We start from the raw sequence: 20,712 nt of genomic DNA, 5'->3' as shown, positions 1-20,712 counted from the left end.
CACGACATTAATACTTTTCTTATACTAGTTAGTAAATAGATTAATTTTTTGAAAGCCTTCTTAAAAAAAATAGATTAATTTTATTATATATATTGTCGTAAATATAAGTATTCTAGCTGACTATGTATTTATAAATAAAAGAAAATTTATGCAGATTAAAGTATCCGACTTAATGACCATTTTATTAAGTCGGGTCCTAGACGCGGCGAGTCGGGGATCGGACGATGAGGCAGGGACGATGGCTCCTCAGATCATTGAGAGGCGTTTGATCCTACTTTCTGTCTTTCTGGAGCAAAATTACTTAGCTGAACCCATATTTCCTCCCTTTCAAAGCCCGGCCGTTTGGAGATTATTCTATAACATACGTACTCATTAGACATTGTACTCTCCAATGTATGATTTTTAGAATTGATAACAGAGACACCACGTGTATATGACTGGATTGGAAGATTAATTTACTAATCTTGAATGTAACATCCCGAGTTGTGATATGTGAAAAGGCTTAAGAGAATTGATTTGGCTACCTATATCACCAAAGTTGACTTACCTTTTCCGTCACACCTTCGTTTAGAACTCCAGAGTTAAGCGTGCTTGAGCTGGAATAGTGGAAGGATGGGTGACCTATCGGGAAGTGATTCGCGATAGCGTGTGAGTGAGGCCAAAAGCACGGGAAAAGGTCGGGTGGTGATTGCAGGGTCAGTAAATAATGATTTCGAGCCTTGGAAAATTAACGACCGACCGTCGGATGGGATGGGGCCCACGGGCCGAGAGAACGGGCGTGGGTGGCCCATTAGCCATGGGCGGGTCGGGGCGTTTACAAGTGGTATCAGAGCTGGTTAGTCGTCTCAGTTCTGACCTGAGAGGCGTCTTGAGACCTGTCGTGGGGCGCAACGAGGGCGTTGCGTTCTTTGAGAGGGGGTGAATTGTAACATCCCGAGTTGTGATATGTGAAAAGGCTTAAGAGAATTGATTTGGCTACCTATATCACCAAAGTTGACTTACCTTTTCCGTCACACCTTCGTTTAGAACTCCAGAGTTAAGCGTGCTTGAGCTGGAATAGTGGAAGGATGGGTGACCTATCGGGAAGTGATTCGCGATAGCGTGTGAGTGAGGCAAAAGCACGGGAAAGGTCGGGTGGTGATTGCAGGGTCAGTAAATAATGATTTCGAGCCTTGGAAAATTAACGACCGACCGTCGGATGGGATGGGGCCCACGGGCCGAGAGAACGGGCGTGGGTGGCCCATTAGCCATGGGCGGGTCGGGGCGTTTACATTGAAATTCTCAAACTACATGTTGAAGTCGCAGAAACAACTACGTACATTGTCTCTAAAAAGAAACCCATATGTATATGATTAATGTACCAGAGTTCTGTGTGTTTTTTTTTTGGTCAAAGAGTTCTGTGTTTTTATAATCTAGTTATACCGCATTAGAAATCAAAACACATCTAAACCGCGCTTGTGACCCGGTGATGATTAATTTGAGAACAAAGTTTAATACGGTGAAATCACTAGGGTTCGAATCTCATCCATTAGGGAATTAAAATTTCATAATCGCCGGGAACAAATGACTGGCACATGAACCGATAACATAAACTGCTAACACATGGCTAGTCAGGACCTATTCAGCAAAGATCAGGATATCTCTGTATAATTTTTTTAAAAAATATCATACATATTTAAACTAAAGGAAATTTCAATTTTATTACAAAAGATTTATGCCCCTTTTAAAATTTATCCTTGAAAGACAACCATTTTATAAATATCATAATATTGTATAAAAATTTAACTAACTCTCTTAAATTATAAATGTTTACAAATATTTTACTCCTTCCATTTTATTTTAGTTGTCGTTTTAGGTGTATGCACACAGATTAATAAAACATATGATTTTGTATATTTTCGAAATAAAAACACAATTACCTATACACCTAAGCATATTTCAACCAATAGAAAAATAAAGTGGAGAATCTTTTTAATAAATTTTGCACTGAAACTCTAAAACGACACATATTTTGAAACAAATTTTTTTTCTCTACAACGACAATTAAATCGAAACGGAGGGAGTATAAAAAATTTATAGAAGTTTATAATTCCAATACCACCTGTAAATGTCAAACCCTTACATATTATAATTAAACACACATTATATAAATATAATAATTAATATAAATGTAAAATTATATGACGAAAATCGAAAGAGAAACATATAGTCAATGATAGTTTTTATATTGGTAAAGTTGTACGTAAAATAAAATGAAAATATTGTATTTATAAAAACAGATAAATATATTTTAAAATTAAAAATTTACAGATCTCCCGCAAACAATACCAAATGTTAGCGGATGAGATCTACATGCAGCTCTCCTGCTATCTGCAATATAAAACAAAAAAAACTGTTAAATGGTAAATGCAATGCGGGAAAACTGCATATACGGATGATCTGCATTTGTTCCGCTGCACCAGCCAAAGCCTAATGCAATGGTTTATTTCCTATTGGTCATTTATTTCGTCTTAAATATTATTAATATCAATAAATTAATTTGCCAATTATATATAAACCTTTTTGTACTGAAATCATTCGAATCAATACAAAACTCAATCTTACAGGATAAGAGCGACTATTGGCTCAATATTTTAGTCTTCACATAGAGAGACTTAAATTAATTACCATGTAAAATTCTGAAATCAAAGTAAAGAGAGAGGAATAAAGAGCCATTGCTTATGCAAAGGGGCAATTAAGAAAATTTCAAACTATTAACAAACAAATAAACAACTAAAACTAGGGCTGAGGTCATAGAGGTATTATTGTTTTAATGATAAGTTAAGTAAAGAATCTAGAAGGTCGAATTGTTAAACTGTTCAACATACAGACATTGTCTTCTGCAAGAATCTTTCTCCCTCCTTAATTGATGATACAGATCAGTGTTTAAGTTTTAACTATGAAACAGAAATACACACCTGCTTACGTAATCACAATTTATTATTTTCTAATTAATACATACAAAATAATAATACTAATACCAACTACATATAATGATCTAATTATGAGAACAAAAATCTCAGCTATTACAAAACCACAGCTTCAACTTCCTCTTTTCTGCTATTTCTCTATCCTCATCTGTCTCTCTCTCTCTCTCTCTCTTTCTTTTTTCAGAGGAAAACATAGAGGGAAAACAAAAGATCTTTATTTCTGTTTATTTTTACCGCAGGTGGGTTTTTCTTTTTAAAATTTAAGAGTGAAATATAAGAACAGTAGAGAGATCTTATTGGGTAGTATAAATCGGGTCCACTTTGTTCTTGGGAAAGATTCTGCACGCCCACATGGTGAGGTTAAATAGTGTAATAGTACCATTCATCACCTACTTGTGTCCAGAAAGAAGTGGTGATGATAATATCAACCATTTGAGCAAAATAATTTTTCTCAGCTTTTAATTTGGGTTTTCCTCAGGAATCTTTTCGTCATTTATGTGTGTTGTGTACGAATAAACAGAGACAAAACAAACTCTTTGTAACTGAAAACTGATCAAACTAAATCTTTTGTTTTCTGTCAGCTATTTACTTCTACTGAGCGTGTGAAACCCAAAGTCAACTTGCTCAAGGAATCTTGACAAAAGTAAGTTACTAACTACTATTTCTTGTTTTTTCGTCGGAAGATTGTTTTGTTCTTTGGATACTTATGTCATGGAGCATTAGATTCTTAGTTTATAATTCCATCATCTTCTTTTAGTTTTTTTTTTCTTCTTTTGTGGGGCATTGACTGCCTGCTAGAAATTTCTTTAAATTGTCTTGTAAATGACTCAATAATTAAATTTCAAAAAAAAGGACTCAATAATTTGCCCACTTGGAGTTTTCATGTCCATTGGGGAATATTGTACTTGAAGCTGATGTTAGTACTTTCATTTCAAGTTAACTCTCTTTTCATTTATATATATATTTTTATTGGAACACTTTCATTTATATATTTATTGCCTCTCTATATGATTTCACAACTTCTCTTAAAGTCATGTTTATATGCATCTCTGATCTTGCAGTTGTCACAGACTGAGCTTTTCTCTTATCTTTTTTCTTCTCTTCTCTTGTTCTTGTTGGGGTTTTGATCATGTTTCTGCAACCGTAAGTTACAGATAGGTTATATCGACACCTAGGAAAGGAACCTTAAGGGGACCTCAAAGAAGCTTGTTCTTGCCGGTTAATGATTAACAAGTCTTTGAGAAAGTTGAGAGGCTTCTGGCGGATGAAACATTGAGTTGAAGAAAGAAAAAAAGAGAGAGATTATTTTTATATGGAAGGTGGTGGTGGTGGAGGAGATGGCAGTTTCTTACCCAAGTCTAGCTTTAGTATATTCCCTGAGACTGCTATGGATATGGATTTCATGGAAGAACTCTTGTTTGATGGATGTTGGCTTGAGACAACAGATGGTAAAAGCTTGAAGCAGATAACAGGAGAACCATCTCCTAGTTCTACCAACATGAATGGCAACAACAACTCTTTCCTTTACGGTTATCAGTTTGCTCAGAACCCATCCAAGGATCATTTCTCCAACGAAGAGATACTGAGAAAGTTTCCTCCAGTAGCACCAGGTTTTCTCAAGTTCAAAGAACCAATAAATCAAGTACCTCTTGAGCAGTCTGCAGCTATGAGATCTGCACAAGGAGATAAGTTTCTCCTTGAACAAACCGAGGGAGGTAGAAGATGGTGGATTGCTCCAAGAACAAGCCAAGACCCTTCTTCATCAGTGAAACATAGACTATTTCAAGCTATCAAGGCCATTCAACAGGATAAAGACTTTCTTATACAGATATGGGTGCCAATTCAACAAGAAGGCAAGAACTTCCTCACCACTCTGGAGCAGCCACACTTCTTCAACCCCAAATATTCTAGTCTCAAAAGATACAGAGATGTTTCAGTAGCTTACAACTTCCTAGCTGATGAGGACTCCAAGGAGTCTGTAGGTCTCCCCGGGCGTGTCTTCCTTGGGAAACTACCAGAGTGGACACCTGATGTCAGGTTCTTCAGAAGTGAAGAGTATTCACGCATCAAAGAAGCGCAGAAATGCGATGTTCGTGGATCATTAGCCCTTCCTGTGTTTGAAATAGGTAGTGGGACTTGTTTAGGTGTTCTTGAGATTGTCACAACAACTCAGAAGATGAACTACAAGCCAGAACTTGAGAATATCTGTAAAGCTCTAGAGGTTTGTTCTTTTCCACCCTTAAGTCCCACATTCTTGTGTATTGTATTAGTCTAAAGAGGGTTGTCGTGTGTTTTTTGTAGGCTGTTAATCTAAGAAGCTCAGCTAACTTGAAATCTCCAAGCAAAGAGGTGTCTCTAGTAAACCAAATCATTTATTTAAGACACATATAAACAATAACTTTATGTTTGCTTCTTTGTTTCAGTTTCAGCAGGTCTATAATCAGTTCTACTCAGCCATATTACCTGAGGTAACAGACTTTTTGACATGGGTGTGCAGATCACATGATCTACCTCTAGCTTTAACATGGGCACGGTGTGCTCGGCAAGGCAAAGGTGGATCACGCCACTCTGATGAGAACTTCTCTGAGTGTGTTTCAACTATAGATTCTGCATGCTTTGTTCTAGATGAAAATAGTCATCATTTTCTTGTGGCATGTTCTGAGCACCATCTGCTTCAAGGGGAAGGCATTGTGGGAAAAGCATTTAAAGCGACCAAACTGTTCTTTGTACCGGAAGTAACCACTTTTAGCAAGACAAACTACCCTCTTGCACACCATGCTAACATCTCTGGTCTACATGCAGCTTTAGCTGTCCCTTTGAAAAACAAATTCAATGGTTCGGTTGAGTTTGTTTTGGAGTTTTTCTTCCCTAAATCTTGCCTTGACACCGAAGCGCAACAAGAGATGCTCAAGTCGCTGTCTGTGACCTTACAGCAGGACTTCAGGAGCTTAAACCTTGTCATTGATAAGGAGTTAGAGCTTGAAGTAGTGTTTCCTATTAGAGAGGAGTTGCTTTTCTCAGAGAAGCCACTTATTGATGCAGAGACAGGAGAGAATCTGAAACCCTTGGAAGATATCTCTCAGGAAGATTCTTCGTGGATCTCTCACATGATAAAGGCCAATGAGAAGGGTAAAGGAGTGTCTCTTTCATGGGAGTACCAGAAAGAAGAGCCAAAAGAAGAGTTCATGCTGACATCTGGCTGGGACAACAGTAACTTACTTTCAGATGCTGAGCAGTTGCACAAGACTTCAAACTCAGGGCTCAGACCAGGGGAAAAGAGAAGAACAAAGACAGAAAAGTCAATAGGTCTAGAAGTTCTTAGACAATACTTTGCAGGAAGCCTCAAAGATGCAGCCAGGAACATTGGTGGTATGAACAATTCTTGTTATTAACTAACTACTCTTCCGTTCAATAATATAAAATTTTTAAGAGAAGATTTGATGTTTTAAAATATAAGATGTTTTGCTACCTTTGAGATAACTTTACCTTAAATTGAAATTAGTTGACCATTAGTATTTTACTACATATTGATTAATTCAACTTAAATTTATATTATTGATAACATTCTATTTTTTTTAAATGTAAGTTTTTTAATTTTTGTGCTTATAATCAAAACATCTTATATTATGAAAATTTTATATTATAGAACGGAGGGAGTATATTTTATAAATTTCTCGGAGATTGATGGGTTTGACAAGGTTTCTTCATTCTTATGTTGCAGTTTGTCCAACCACCTTGAAAAGAATATGCAGACAACATGGGATAACAAGGTGGCCTTCTCGGAAGATCAAGAAAGTGGGACACTCGTTAAATAAACTCCAACTTGTGATAGACTCCGTTCAAGGTGCTCAAGGCTCTATCCAACTTGACTCGTTCTACACAAGCTTCCCAGAGCTAAGCTCCCCAAATGTATCAGCTGGCACTTCCATCAAGAACACTCACCAGTCAAAGCATTTGAATGTTCAAACCGAGAACGGTGTTTCGCCGCCATCATCTTTTTGTAGCCACAGCTCTGGTTCAAGCGCATGCTGCTCAACTGGAGCTAACCAAAGCAGCATCAATACTGCAAATAACACTATAACCACTCTGATGGCTGAAAACGCTAGCGCCATCTTGAAGAGAGCTCGCAGCGAAGTAAGACTTCGTACCATGAATCATGAGGAGACAAAGTTTCTCTGTAGAACCATGAGCCACAAAACATTCAGTGAGCATCATCCTCTTCTTGAAAATCTACCTCGGTTACCAAAGAGTCATCATAGCAAAGCTGGAGGCGCATCTAAAGTGAAAGCCACGTTCGGTGAGGCCAAAGTACGGTTTACTTTGCTTCCAACGTGCGGCTACAGAGAGTTGCAGCAAGAAATTGCTAAGCGTTTTAACATAGACAATAATAATATTGCAACCTTTCATCTTAAATACTTGGATGATGACAAAGAATGGGTTCTTCTGACGTGTGAAGCGGATCTTGAGGAATGTATCGACATTTATAGATCATCACAGAGCCGCACCATCAAGATTAGTGTTCATGAAGCTTCCCAAGCCAAGCTGAGAGGCTCTTTTGGTAGCACCGGTGTGGGTCCATCGCTATAAGCAACCAGGTAAGGTTAGGTTGCTTGCTACCTGAAAACACAAGGAAAATCTTCTACTAATTTACACTAATGTGCTAGAAACAAAACACTACTCACCGTTTCTATAGACCGGGCATGGCTGTAAACATTTTTTTAAGTGCCTTGGATCATTCCATTTTGCAAGTAGTAGTAGTGGACTGGTTCTCTGCATCGGCCTAGTCAGAATTTTTTGTATAATAAGGCCATTGCAAACCAGGAACATGCTTCTTTTTTTTTGACAAGCGGAACATGCTTAATGTTTTATTTCCGTATCATTTTTCATCTGGATTCTACTTAGCTCTGCAAGTATGTCGTAGTCATATATTCTATATTCTTCTTTTGGTACTAAATCACATGTGAACATTAGTCATGCAAGAAGAAAAAAAAGCCTAATGTTTTCTGGTCACTAAAACACGTGCAAACATAGTCATGCAAGAAAAAAAGCCTAACGTTTTTAGTCTAAAACTCATGAAAACATTAGTCATGAAAAAAGAAAAAAAACGTTAGCCATGCAAGCAGTAACAGTGGAAGAAACTCTGGAAACATGTCTAGTTATATTAGAGCAGTCTCCGATTCGTGATTTCATTGGGTTTATTCAGAGAAACTTTTCTTTAAGAAACTAGCTTCAACAATCTAAGTCCAGAGTTATTCAAGGGATCAAAATGCATTGCACAAACATTTGAGTCCTGGCTTGAGAGCCATGGCAAGTGGGGGATATATTGACATTTCAACTGTAAATGGTATATGATAGTCATATTAACACAAATGTCGTTAGCACAGAAAACAAAGAGAGAAGAATATTTACTTTAATGAAACAGCAAGCCTGCAGGTAAAAAAAGTTCAAGAAAGATATGATCCAGAACCACCACCTTAAGCATAAATATGTTTTCAGTATGTCTATCATCATGTACTCAATTTCTTACAAGTTATATATCATCTTGTACATAAGAAATGGAAATTAAATCCAAGAGCATTACATTAGACGACGCACCTTATTGTTGGTTTAAACAGTAGTAACTGTTGGTTTCGATAGTGAACTTTAAAAAATTTACACTCATCATGATCAAAACGGGAGATTATAACTGAGTTCGTAAATTTTGGTGAAACTGTGTGAAATTGTGAATACATGAAAAGATTTTGCAAGTATGGTCAACTATAAAATTAATGTGGTGGAAAATATTTATAGAAATAAAACAATTTGGGAGAATCTGCATAAATATCTGAAATGATGATTTTGCCTAGGGGTGGGCGTTCGGGTATCCATTCGGGTTCGGTTCGGGTCTATTCGGGTTTCGAATTTTCGGGGTCAAAGATTTCAGTCCCATTCGGGTATTTCTAAATTTTGGTTCGGGTTCGGTTCGGATCCTTGCGGGTTCGGTTCAGATTCGGATAACCCATTTAAATTATTTATAAAATTTTAAAATTCATTATATACTTTAAACTTCACAAAATCTATAAACAAAATAATATATTACATATAAATTTGAATAACATGTGTCAAAATACCAAAACTTAACATATAAATTGATTTAATTTGAATATTTGGAATGAAAATCAATATATATTTTAAATACTATTGGTGTTTTGAGTATACTTTAACTATTTAGATATGTACTTTTGATTATTTATATTTATTTTTCAAGTATTTTGGACAATTTAAAAGTATAATATATTTTTTGGATGCCTTTTAATATACATTAAATCTAAAATTAGTTAATATATATAGGTATATTAATCTATTTCGGATACATTCGGATACCCAAAATATTTCGGTTCGGATCAGGTTCGGGTTCGGTTCTTTAAATACCAAAAATTTGAACCCGTTCGGATTTTTTATCAATTTCAGTTCGGATTTGGTACTATTTTTTCGGATCGATTTCGGTTCGGTTCTTCGGGTTCGATCTTTTTTCCCAGCCCTAATTTTGCCATATGCTGAGATAAGAAAGTATCAAATTTATTATGGCAATATAATTATAAGGTTAAAAGATTTTAGGGGGCAATTGTGCAAATATCTTAAATAATATAAATACTGTAAAACACTTGTCGTCTGCCTCCATTTCCCAAAGGCCAATCCATCGTCTTCCCTTCCGATCAAAATTTTCCCAGATTCAACCGAAAACATGTCTCGCCGATCACTAACCCTCCTCAAAAACCTCTCCAACGGGTCAAGAACCCAGACCCGATCCGTGACCTACATGCCCCGACCCGGCGACGGAGCCCCACGCGCCGTGACACTAATCCCAGGAGACGGGATCGGCCCACTCGTGACGAACGCCGTCGAGCAGGTGATGGAAGCGATGCACGCGCCTGTCTACTTCGAGAAGTACGACGTGCAGGGGGAGATGAGCCGGGTCCCAGCGGAGGTGATGGAGTCGATAAGGAAGAACAAGGTGTGCCTGAAGGGAGGGCTGAAGACGCCAGTGGGAGGAGGGGTGAGCTCGCTGAACGTGCAGCTGAGGAAGGAGCTCGACCTCTTCGCGTCGCTCGTGAACTGCTTCAACCTGCCCGGGCTGCCGACGAGGCACGAGAACGTGGATATCGTGGTGATTAGGGAGAATACTGAGGGAGAGTATGCTGGGCTTGAGCATGAGGTTGTTCCTGGTGTTGTTGAGAGTCTTAAGGTTGGTTTGGTCACGAAAAGTTTCGATTTTTGAAGCTGCCCTGATTTGAATTTGTGAAAGGTCATAGAAAGTTTTGATCTTTATGTCTTTTATGTTATGGGTTTATAGTGTGACTTGGAAGCAAAGGCTTGGATCTATGGAATCTTAGCTTAGGATGTCGTCGAGAGTGTTGAGTTTGTATAAAGTTTTGATCTTTATGTCTTTTATGTTATGGGTTTTAGTGTGACGTGGAAGCAAAGCCTTGAATCTATGGAATGTTAGCTTAGGATGTCGTGGAGAGTGTTGAGGTCATAGAAAGTTTTGATCTTTATGCCTTTTATGTTATGGGTTTATTAGTGTGACTTGGAAGCAAAGGCTTGGATCTATGGAATCTTAGCTTAGGATGTCGTCGAGAGTCTTAGGGTCATATAAAGTTTGGATCTTTCTGCCTTTATGATATGGGTTTTAGTGTTGTGATTATGGAATCTTAGCTTATGAAGAATGGTGTAGGGTGATATCTTAGCTGGATATGGAGTTATGGGTTATTTGTTGGATCTAATGTTAATGTTATTATGATTGCTGGTCTGTGTTATAGGTGATCACGAAGTTTTGTTCGGAGCGTATAGCGAAGTATGCTTTTGAGTATGCATACCTGAACAACAGGAAGAAAGTGACGGCTGTGCACAAGGCTAATATTATGAAGCTTGCTGATGGTTTGTTCTTGGAGTCTTGTCGAGAGGTTGCTAAAAAGTATCCAGGGATCACCTACAATGAGATTATTGTTGATAACTGTTGCATGCAACTTGTGGCCAAACCTGAGCAATTCGATGTCATGGTAACACCCAATCTCTATGGTAATTTGGTTGCAAACACTGCTGCTGGTATTGCTGGAGGCACCGGAGTCATGCCTGGAGGTAATATTACCATTTTCAATAATAATAATCTCAATTACCCTCTCGACATACACAGTATTGGAACAGTTCTGAAACTTAAATGCTATGAACAGGAAACGTTGGGGCTGACCATGCGGTGTTTGAGCAAGGAGCATCAGCAGGAAACGTCGGGAAAGACTCGATAGTGAGGGAAAACAAAGCAAACCCAGTGGCGTTGCTTCTCTCATCAGCCATGATGCTTAGACACCTTCAGTTTCCTTCGTTTGCTGACCGGCTCGAAACAGCAGTGAAGAGAGTGATCTCTGAAGGAAAGTGCCGGACTAAAGATCTTGGTGGACAAAGCACTACTCAACAGGTCGTTGACGCTGTCATTGCGAGGCTGGAGTGACTTGTGACAAAACACTTAATCCCTCTCCCTCTCACTCTCTGGATAAATCATCAAGTTTCTGCTACAGATTTTATGTTGACAAAAAGTATATGGTATATGATCCACGGTGTCTGGTTTTGTACCTCTGAGTTTCATACATTCTTTTAGACGTAAATCGTCTGAAAACTTTCAATCAAATTTTCCTGTTCCCAAATATAATTCAGCTTGAATGAAAGCTTGGTGATATCTTAGTGCCGAATCTCCAAACCTGTTTAGTTTTCAGTTCTTTACTTCTTTTCAAAGCATAATCGTCACTATTGAAACTTTGCACAAGGAGTCAGTCATAACTTTCTATTTGCACCCTTATCTCAAAAAGGTCACTTTAATTCTAAACGCTTTGTTATTCTTTTACAAACATCTAATCTACCTTGCTAATATTCGTTATGATATTGAAGCTTAAAATATTGGACATGCTTTTTTGTTCTTAAAAATGACATTGTTCATGAAATAAAAGCTCAAGATTTTCTAATTTTTAATAATTTTAAAAATTAATTAAATAAAATGGTTTTTAGAAATATAAAAATAAAAATTACTTTCGTAAATAATTAAAAAAAAACAAATTTCTTTGTTTTTATTTTATTTTATTTTTTCGGTCAAAAATAACTAATTTTATTAAAATTTGGTGGCAACAAACGAAACCCAATCCAGTTTCAAGAAAAGTTGACGTGGCCAAACTCACATCAACTGAGTTCTCTCTATCTCTCTCCCTCTGTCTCTTCTCTCCACTTCACGATGGCTTCTCTCAGACTCCCCGCTCAGCTCGTTACACGTGGCACTCTCAACCACCATAACTCCTCTTCCTCCTCCGTCGCTTCCTCCTCAAGCCTCTCCTGGCGGCGATCTCTCTCACCGGACAACTCAATTCCGACCCTCCCATCTTCCTCATCCTTTAACCGGAAACCATCATCGGTAGTCCCGGTTACATGCAGTGCTGCAGCGGTTAACCTTGCTCCGGGGACTCCAGTCCGACCCACGAGCATCTTGGTCGTCGGAGCCACCGGAACCTTGGGAAGACAAATCGTCCGACGAGCTTTAGACGAAGGGTATGATGTCAGGTGCTTGGTCCGACCAAGACCAGCTCCCGCCGACTTCCTCCGTGATTGGGGCGCCACCGTCGTCAACGTACGTAATTCACATTGCAAGTCTTTTGTTTTTGTACCAAAAAAAAAAAAAACTAAACCGGGTTTTGTTTTGGACCAGGCGGATCTTAGTAAACCGGAGTCAATTCCGGCAACTTTGGTCGGGGTCCATACTGTAATAGATTGTGCCACGGGACGTCCTGAAGAACCCATCAAGACAGTAAGCTTTCAATGTTTTGTTTGTGTGTTCTAAGACAAAGAGTTATAGTCTCAATCTCATGTCTTTTGCTGGTTTGTGTTCGGTTTAGGTAGATTGGGAAGGGAAAGTGGCTCTTATACAATGTGCAAAGGCTATGGGGATTCAGAAGTACGTCTTCTACTCAATCCATAATTGCGATAAGCACCCCGAGGTTCCTCTCATGGAGATTAAGTATTGTACCGAGAAGTTCCTTCAGGAATCCGGTTTAAACCACATTACAATCCGGTTATGCGGTTTCATGCAAGTAAATGCCCTCATCTCCTTTAACTTTTTCAATGCATTTAGCTATCCTTGACTCACTTGTGTTGCATTATGAGAGATTGAGTACACATTTGTTGGTTTATGAAAAGTTTTTTTTAGTACGGTATATCGTTTAGGACTAGGAAAAGTGTCTTTAGTAGACAATGTTGTTTTAGAAAAAAGAATATTAGGTTTTGGTTGTATTGTATAAATATGGATTTAAGTGATGTAATAAATTATTCGTTCACATAGTTAATTATACAAATCCTGAAATGGGTACTTACCTCAATGTGTTTCTCTCTAAGTGTTCTTGCTTTTTTTTTGTAATTGATTCACGTTTGTTCACAACACTAATTCTTGCCTGATCTATGAAGGGTCTCATCGGTCAATATGCAGTCCCCATTCTGGAGGAAAAATCGGTGTGGGGAACAGATGCACCAACGCGTGTGGCTTACATGGACACGCAGGTGATTTAAACAATGTAGATGTAGTTCTTTTCCTTCGTGTAGATGATGTAACATGTTCCTCGTGGGGCTATAACAGGATATTGCTAGGCTGACACTTATTGCTTTACGCAACGAGAAAGTCAACGGAAAGCTTCTAACGTTCGCTGGCCCTCGTGCATGGACTACTCAAGAAGTAAGCCCCAAGTTATTATATTAGTACTACTGATTGTGTGATGAAATGGACATAGAGGAATGTTGCTGAAAGCATAAACTAATATGTCAGGTAATAACATTATGTGAGAGACTTGCTGGGCAAGATGCGAATGTCACAACGGTTCCAGTTTCTGTATTGAGAGTCACACGTCAGTTAACTAGGTTTTTTCAGTGGACAAACGATGTTGCAGATAGATTGGCCTTCACAGAGGTAAACCTGGCTTCGTCACTCGATAAAATGATGCTTTTCTTTCTTACTAGTTTTCAGTTCAACTGAACAATCATGCTTTTTAACGTTTATGTTTGCTTAGGTCCTCTCGAGTGACACGGTCTTCTCTGTTCCGATGACTGAGACTAATAGTCTACTAGGTGTGGATCAAAAGGATTTGGTGACTCTAGAGAAGTACTTGCAAGATTACTTCAGCAACATACTGAAGAAACTAAAGGATCTTAAGGCACAATCCAAGCAATCAGACATCTACTTCTAAGTTCTGACCTTGTAGTGTCTTAATAAGATTCAACGCTATTAAAAACTGCATTTGCGTCCATAATGTGTCACTGAGCTTTTATCGGTTTGTTTCTTATTCAACAATGGGTTATTGTACTTTTTGTAATTAAAGAGAATTATTGTAATATAAATGTAGCTTACCATACATATTCTTTGTTGCCTTGAGGTGAAACCAGCAGGTGAAAAAGAAAATGAGATTTTTTTTTTCTTGTGAACCATCATCTGTGTACGTGTGTTATTGTTTAGCTTTTGTTACAAGTCAGGGTTGTAAACTTTTCTTCATTTTCAAGTCTCCTGGTTAGGGGTGGGCATTTAGATACCCGTTCGGATTCGGATCGAGTATTTTAGATTTTGGGTATTTCAATATATGAACATAGAATCTGTTCAAGTATTTATGTAATTCTGGTCGGATTCGAATATTTTCGTTCGGGTTCGGTTATTTCGGATCGGCTTTGGATATTAAGATTTTGAAAAAATGAATTAAATTTTTCATTTCTCAAGTTTCTTATGTTTATAAATATAACTTTCACTTAACTAACTTTTTATTTTTTAATAGATTGAATGATTAATAATTTAAAAATAACATTTTAAAAATAAAAATACACTAATTTGATTATTTATAAAATTTTGGAAGTAACTTTTGTTAATTCATGAAACAAAAATTTAAATACATTTTAAGTAAGCATCAAATTATTTTGTCCATAATCATAAGTATATTATATGATCTTAAAACATGTATAGCATTAATATAAATATTTTAAATAAAATAAGAGAAGTAAATTAGAAATATATATATATATATATTCGGTTATCTTTGGATAACCACTCGGATTCAGATATTACCCGTTTGAATTCAGATATACAATATCTTCTAATTCAATACTTGTTCGGGTATTTTGCTATTGTTCAGATTTTTGTCCGAGTTTTTCGGATCGGATTCAGATACGAATTCGGATATCAGACAAAATGTCCAGACTTACTCCTAGTTCATTGGTTCTTATTTTGGCTAAAGTGGCTAAGTGAGATAACTATATGTCTATTTTCAAAAGGTAAGTGAGATAACTATATGTCTATTTTCAAAAGGAATGGTAAATAATGAATAAATGTCAGTCTAAAAGCATCTTCAACCAAAGGTTTTCATAGGGTTCTCATCAAAAATAATAATATCTCATTTGGGAACTCATGAGATATCATACTCTTCCCGATAGGTGTCTTCATCTAGTTAATCTATTTTTGTATAAAAAATTAAAGAAAAAAATCAAATAGGATTAAAATATAAAATGTTTGTTTATATTCTCACCTTGAGAAACTTATATGGGTGGACATGGTTAAGCCTCTTTTGTTACTCGAGTACCTATAACTTGAACGAGATCATTTATTATCTGTGGTTGAAATATCTTGTCTATATTTTTTTTTTTTTTTTTTTTTTGTTTAACCTGGGGGTATCCCAGGCCCAGAAGGCCCAGACTAATCCCCAAGGGGAAGGAATGCCCACGGATAGACGCCCCTCCCAGTTTTTCAAATGGGCCGAAAGCATGGCCCATATCCGTGTGGGTGACAAGAGCGTTGCAAGGTAGTTCCCTCCGGCGTGGATCGAACCCCCTACCTGGGTGCAGACGGAGACCCGTCCTAACCATTGGGCTACAACGTCTTGTCTTGTCTATATCTTCTCTATAATCTTTTCATTGATCAATGAAACTCACCTCATGTTTCTTCTCTAACTGTTCTGGCCTACCACGAGGGTGACACCAATACTAGACAAATGGCAATTTTCTGTTTATATTACTTACAAATTACAGTATACACATTCTTTTCTAGTTATTACTGAACACCTGTATAGTTTTTTTGCTTGTTGAAAAAAACACCTGTATAGTTTAATTGGCTAAAATTAACTTGGTATAGTTTTCATTTTTTGAGAAATAAACTCTTTATAGTTAGCAGCACTAACGGTAAGAAACTCTCTTAGAATATCTGATCAGCTTAATATTAATAGTTTTAGTTTTGTTTAAATAAATAATTATATTTAAACTAGAAAGGAATACTAGCTAATAACAGAGAAACACGTGCAGTAAAAGTGTATATTTTTTTGAAAAATATCTGCAATAAGCAACTTGATACTGTCTGGAATTAGAAATGTATGCGATTTGGGCAGTAATTTAAGCATATGGTTTCTATACCTTAGTCTCAGATGCACGATTTCTTTGAAAAATAATATGAAAACTATAAAACTACTAAAATACTTTAGCCACTTCATATTTCTGTACGTATTAAATACGATATATTTACAATAAAAATATATTGTTATTACACAAGTAAAAGTTACCTACCTATAGCCATCTTTCTCAAAAAGAACCACCTAGAAACATATTGTCCACTATTGGCATATCTAGAAGGAGAGGGCTTTTCTTGCAATGTCACAAGCCATCCAAGATATTCACATCCACAGAAACATTTGCCTTGTGATTCACATCCTCTTTTTCCTTTTAAAGGTCTATATTCAAAAAGTAACACCACAAAATCATAGTACACTGAAGTTTGTTGAAATACAAGACAAATACTAGATTTTTTTAATCAAGGAGCATCCATAGTCTATAAAAAGATTCAGACTAATTCTTCAAACACAGGTGTAGTCAACAGACAACTTTTTGTCTAGATAACACAGCTTTATATTCACGTGAACACACATGTTTAGTGTGATTCAAGTGCTCAGATACTCTTAATGAGGCAAAAAGTGATCTACCATACTCTCATGTGATTTGCTATACTCTTATCTGTTTTCATACTCTTGAAGAATATGGTTAATATCTAAAATACCCCCGACCAATTTAATGAATAAATTAATCGAATGTGGAAAATCGATCCACTCTATTCCATCTCCTCCGATCATTCCTCCTCCACTCGCCCCTCCCGAGTCGACTCGGATTCGACTCGATCACTCCGATCATTCCCTCCCTCTTTGTTCTTCCTCCCAATCGAACTCGATCTCGTCGCTTGGATGCTGGAGCATCGAACTATTAATTCCGTTATACAGGGTATGTATCTCACCATAGACGAACTCATAATTGAATGTCGGGAATCAAAGCTGATAACAATTTGGTTTTGAATTGAAGACTCGACTCCAAATTTATAGTTTTAATTGAAAAATTCTTATTCATTTGGGTTTCATGAACTAATCGAGGATCGGAAAGGAATGATTGAATGTGACGGTATTATGATGATTCAATCGAAGATTAGAGGTGCTTGCTTGCTTATCAGTATTTGGTTACTGACACAACTCTGTGACATGGTATAACCAAGTATAACGAAGTATAACTTTGATGGTGTAACTGTGTAACCAAGTATAACGTGAATGGTGTAACTGAAAAAACAAGTATAACTTTAAGTGGTTAAATGTTTTTATTGCAGACAATGTGTCCATTTCGACGAACATACACTTTGATTATGATGGACATTATTCTAAGGATGGAGATGATTATGAATGGATTCCAACCGATGCTCGTTTGTATGCTATATCCTTTAATACATCATCGTTGGAGGAGATCACTTATTCGTTGTTGAAAGAGAGGATATGCAGAAAGATCGGAATAGATCCGTTTACGAAGAGGCTCAATTTGGGTTACATTCCATTGGTAGTGGAACCTAAGAGGCAATCGTATATTTTGGATGATGAAGATGTGTTTGTTTATCTAACATCAGTGGATAGAGAAGAAAGGAGAAGTATTTTGCATGTGGAGGACATCGAAGAATTACAAATAGTTCAAATAACCGAGCAACTGTCGAGAGTTGGAGAGCGCTGTTGTAGTAGGAACTATTGTGAGCGTGAGAGTGGATATGGAGAAGAAGAAAATGTGGGAACAGGTTTGGAGGACGATGAACATCCCCACAAGAAACAGAAGAAGAGTATGTTGTAAACCTTTCGGTTTCAGTTTTGATGTATGAAGTGGTCTAAATTAAGTTCTAAGCCTTTCACTTTCTGTTTTGATGTTTGCCTTTCACTTTCGGTTTTGGTGTTTTTATCATATGGGAACGTTGTGAGGTGAAATAAATTTTATTTGTGTGTTGTATAACTAAGTGAAACTGGTATAACTACGTTATGTAAACTGAATAACATGATTGTAAACTCTAAAGTTTTTAATTTAATTTTATAAGTCATGGAAGTAGTACGCTTTTAGTTTATTAGTAGTGTTATGTTAATTATGATTTAATAAGAATTATTAAAATTATTAAAATTCCATCTCATTGCTCGTTGCAATTGTATAGGAAATACAATGTGTTGTCATAGCTTTATCGCTGAAACTGACTGAGTTAGATTTGATAACTCTATGGCACGAAATCAAGTTTATATGTACGTGATCGTATGGGAAATGAACTTAGGAAACATAATTGCATTGGTGTAACCACAAAATAATTAATTTAAGTAGAGTATAACTAAGATAAATAAAAAGTGCAACTTTGACGCTTTCTATAAAACTGAGTACTTGGTGAAACTTACAACAGAAAAAACCCTGGGATTAATTTTCCCGCTCAGCTTTTCGAATTTCTAATTTCCCTCTTCCCAATTTACTAAAACCCTAGAATCGTTCAATCGAAGTATTAAACACCCATTTTTTAGGTTTTCCCCATTTGCTATCTTCATTTTCTCTCTCTTCCCTAAATCTCTCTCCTCGACCTCATTCCCTCCCCTCCCAAAAACCTAGATGTCCGCCGCTTCATCATCCACGACCGGTGGTCGGAGACGGGTACGAACTCCGGGGATACCTAGTGGGTGTTGGTGCGGGGTGGGCGTCACCGAGCTCATCTCCAAAAGCAATCCAAACCCATATCGCCGGTATTATCAGTGTCTCTTTGCGGCTTCACAGAGGGTACATCCGTTTGTTGTTTACATATGGAACGCTTATGAATCACGCTAACTCGTTTTGAAAAAAAAAATCATGTAGCTCGAGAACGACAATCATGTCTTCAAATGGGTTGACGAAGCCTTCACCGATGAGATACAGCAGCTGGACTACCAAGTTCGAATACTCGAAGAAGAAGTTCAGAGTCTCAAAGCAATAATAAGGAACGAAGGAGATATCCGCGAAGGTCCCAAAAAGATGCCCATGATAAAGATATCAGGAGGTTGTGTTCTTCTTACCATCGTTTTAGTTCTAGGAATTATGATGTACAAAAAGTAATTGAAATTCCTAAGAGAATTCCAATTCCTAGAACTAACTGTTATTGCGAGTCTGTTATTGCTAAGCTATGTTTTTTTAAGTTATGCGAAGTTGAACAACCATGTTGTTTGATCTATCGAAAAAGTGTCTAATTCATTATTTTTAGTATGTTAGACAATTGAGAAAGTGAAACTAACACAATATCTGACCTATTTATATGAAAAAGTCGAACAGAGGATTAAGTTAAGCCAGAAGTTGGAACAAGGGATTAAGTGAAACCTAAAGTTGAAACAAGTGAGATTGAGTGAAACCAAAAGTTCAAACAAGTGAGATTAAGTTAAACAAGTTGAAACATCGAGATTTTCACAAGACCATAACAGTGAGAACAACACGATTTACACAAGACCTTCAATCCCATATTTTTGAACATAAGGGTCGCTGTTTAGTAGAGACTGCCTGAAGTCCTCAACCTCGGTCAAACGCGGATTGAACCTGAAGTCTGAAAGTCCACCTTCGGTCTCAAGCCATAGATCAGGAGGACCAAATAAATCTGTATTAATGTACATGATTTTAGTAAACATTTTAGTCCACTATCATATTCAAAACTAACCACAGAAACTACACTTACTCCAACACTTGCAGACCTTCGACATCTTAAGGGCCACAATCACCTGTCTACCTTCCACATTTTCAAGACCATCCCGGAAGGCATAGACCTGCTTGCCAGTTGCCACACATTTAATCTGGCTGTCACTATTCAGAATAAAGAAAACGTGTGTCAATTACAATATAAATAAATTTTTCTTGGATCATATGTTACTTTCTACTTACATGTTGTCCCTTATGTTTAAAATCATTGTTGGTCTTGTAGGGTCATCGAAACGGGCTTCCGTATTGAAGACCACTCCAATTGTATCTACCATATAAGTGTAACTCAACTAAATCAGTTCGTTTCACTTAGTTTCACTTCTGAAACTAAATATGTGACTATATGTGAATATATTTATTTTAGCAGCATTCATACCTATGGGATAGTTTCGTTCCCTGTGGGACATGTGAGGGATTGCATGGATGTTCTTGAAGTCCATGAAAAGCCGATTGTTCAGAGGATCGATCATGCGGACTTGTGTGAGTCGCGAAGCAGTTAGTCTGAACCGAGAGTTAGTTGCATTGAAACCTACACAGGAACGTTCAACTCCTACCCGAAAGATTTCCACCCATTCTCCCTCCTTGTTTTCGAGGCCTCTAAAACTTTCATAATCCCCATAAACGGTCATCTCCATCTTGCACTCCTACATAAATAAAGTACAATGATCAAGTT

At 37.2% G+C, this 20,712-nt stretch overlaps 4 protein-coding genes across 7 annotated transcripts; all 4 read left to right on the top strand.

The window, feature by feature from the left end:
* The first annotated feature begins 3,056 nt into the window (after window positions 1-3,056).
* Window positions 3,057-7,813, top strand: LOC108822366 (protein NLP2). 4 transcript variants are annotated; one of them, XM_056991903.1, is made up of 6 exons: window positions 3,057-3,323; window positions 3,551-3,612; window positions 4,124-5,190; window positions 5,271-5,318; window positions 5,393-6,338; window positions 6,691-7,813. In XM_056991903.1, the coding sequence occupies exons 3-6, from the start codon at window positions 4,282-4,284 to the stop codon at window positions 7,554-7,556; spliced, it is 2,769 nt and encodes a 922-aa protein (XP_056847883.1). In that variant the 5' UTR covers window positions 3,057-3,323; window positions 3,551-3,612; window positions 4,124-4,281; the 3' UTR covers window positions 7,557-7,813. The 4 variants fall into 4 exon arrangements, with proteins under 4 accessions (XP_056847883.1, XP_056847881.1, XP_018450921.2 ...); XM_056991901.1 differs by having other exon boundaries at window positions 4,118-5,190; XM_018595419.2 differs by lacking the exon at window positions 3,057-3,323 and having other exon boundaries at window positions 3,393-3,612.
* Window positions 7,814-9,628: 1,815 nt separating this feature from the next.
* Window positions 9,629-11,668, top strand: LOC108822368 (isocitrate dehydrogenase [NAD] regulatory subunit 1, mitochondrial). The gene is made up of 3 exons (XM_018595421.2): window positions 9,629-10,194; window positions 10,769-11,087; window positions 11,180-11,668. The coding sequence occupies exons 1-3, from the start codon at window positions 9,694-9,696 to the stop codon at window positions 11,452-11,454; spliced, it is 1,095 nt and encodes a 364-aa protein (XP_018450923.1). The 5' UTR covers window positions 9,629-9,693; the 3' UTR covers window positions 11,455-11,668.
* Window positions 11,669-12,162: 494 nt separating this feature from the next.
* Window positions 12,163-14,385, top strand: LOC108819114 (protein HIGH CHLOROPHYLL FLUORESCENCE PHENOTYPE 244, chloroplastic). The gene is made up of 7 exons (XM_018592104.2): window positions 12,163-12,615; window positions 12,694-12,792; window positions 12,881-13,075; window positions 13,446-13,538; window positions 13,615-13,710; window positions 13,801-13,941; window positions 14,042-14,385. Exons 1-7 carry the CDS (start codon window positions 12,226-12,228, stop codon window positions 14,216-14,218), a joined length of 1,191 nt encoding a protein of 396 aa, XP_018447606.1. The 5' UTR covers window positions 12,163-12,225; the 3' UTR covers window positions 14,219-14,385.
* Window positions 14,386-18,935: 4,550 nt separating this feature from the next.
* LOC108819954 (uncharacterized protein At4g04775-like) lies at window positions 18,936-19,412 on the top strand. The gene is made up of 2 exons (XM_018592959.1): window positions 18,936-19,100; window positions 19,176-19,412. Exons 1-2 carry the CDS (start codon window positions 18,936-18,938, stop codon window positions 19,410-19,412), a joined length of 402 nt encoding a protein of 133 aa, XP_018448461.1.
* Window positions 19,413-20,712: the final 1,300 nt, after the last annotated feature.

Source organism: Raphanus sativus, chromosome 8 (assembly GCF_000801105.2).
Source record: "Raphanus sativus cultivar WK10039 chromosome 8, ASM80110v3, whole genome shotgun sequence".
Taxonomy (NCBI): Eukaryota; Viridiplantae; Streptophyta; class Magnoliopsida; order Brassicales; family Brassicaceae; genus Raphanus; species Raphanus sativus.
This window is presented reverse-complemented; position numbering and strand designations above follow the sequence as displayed.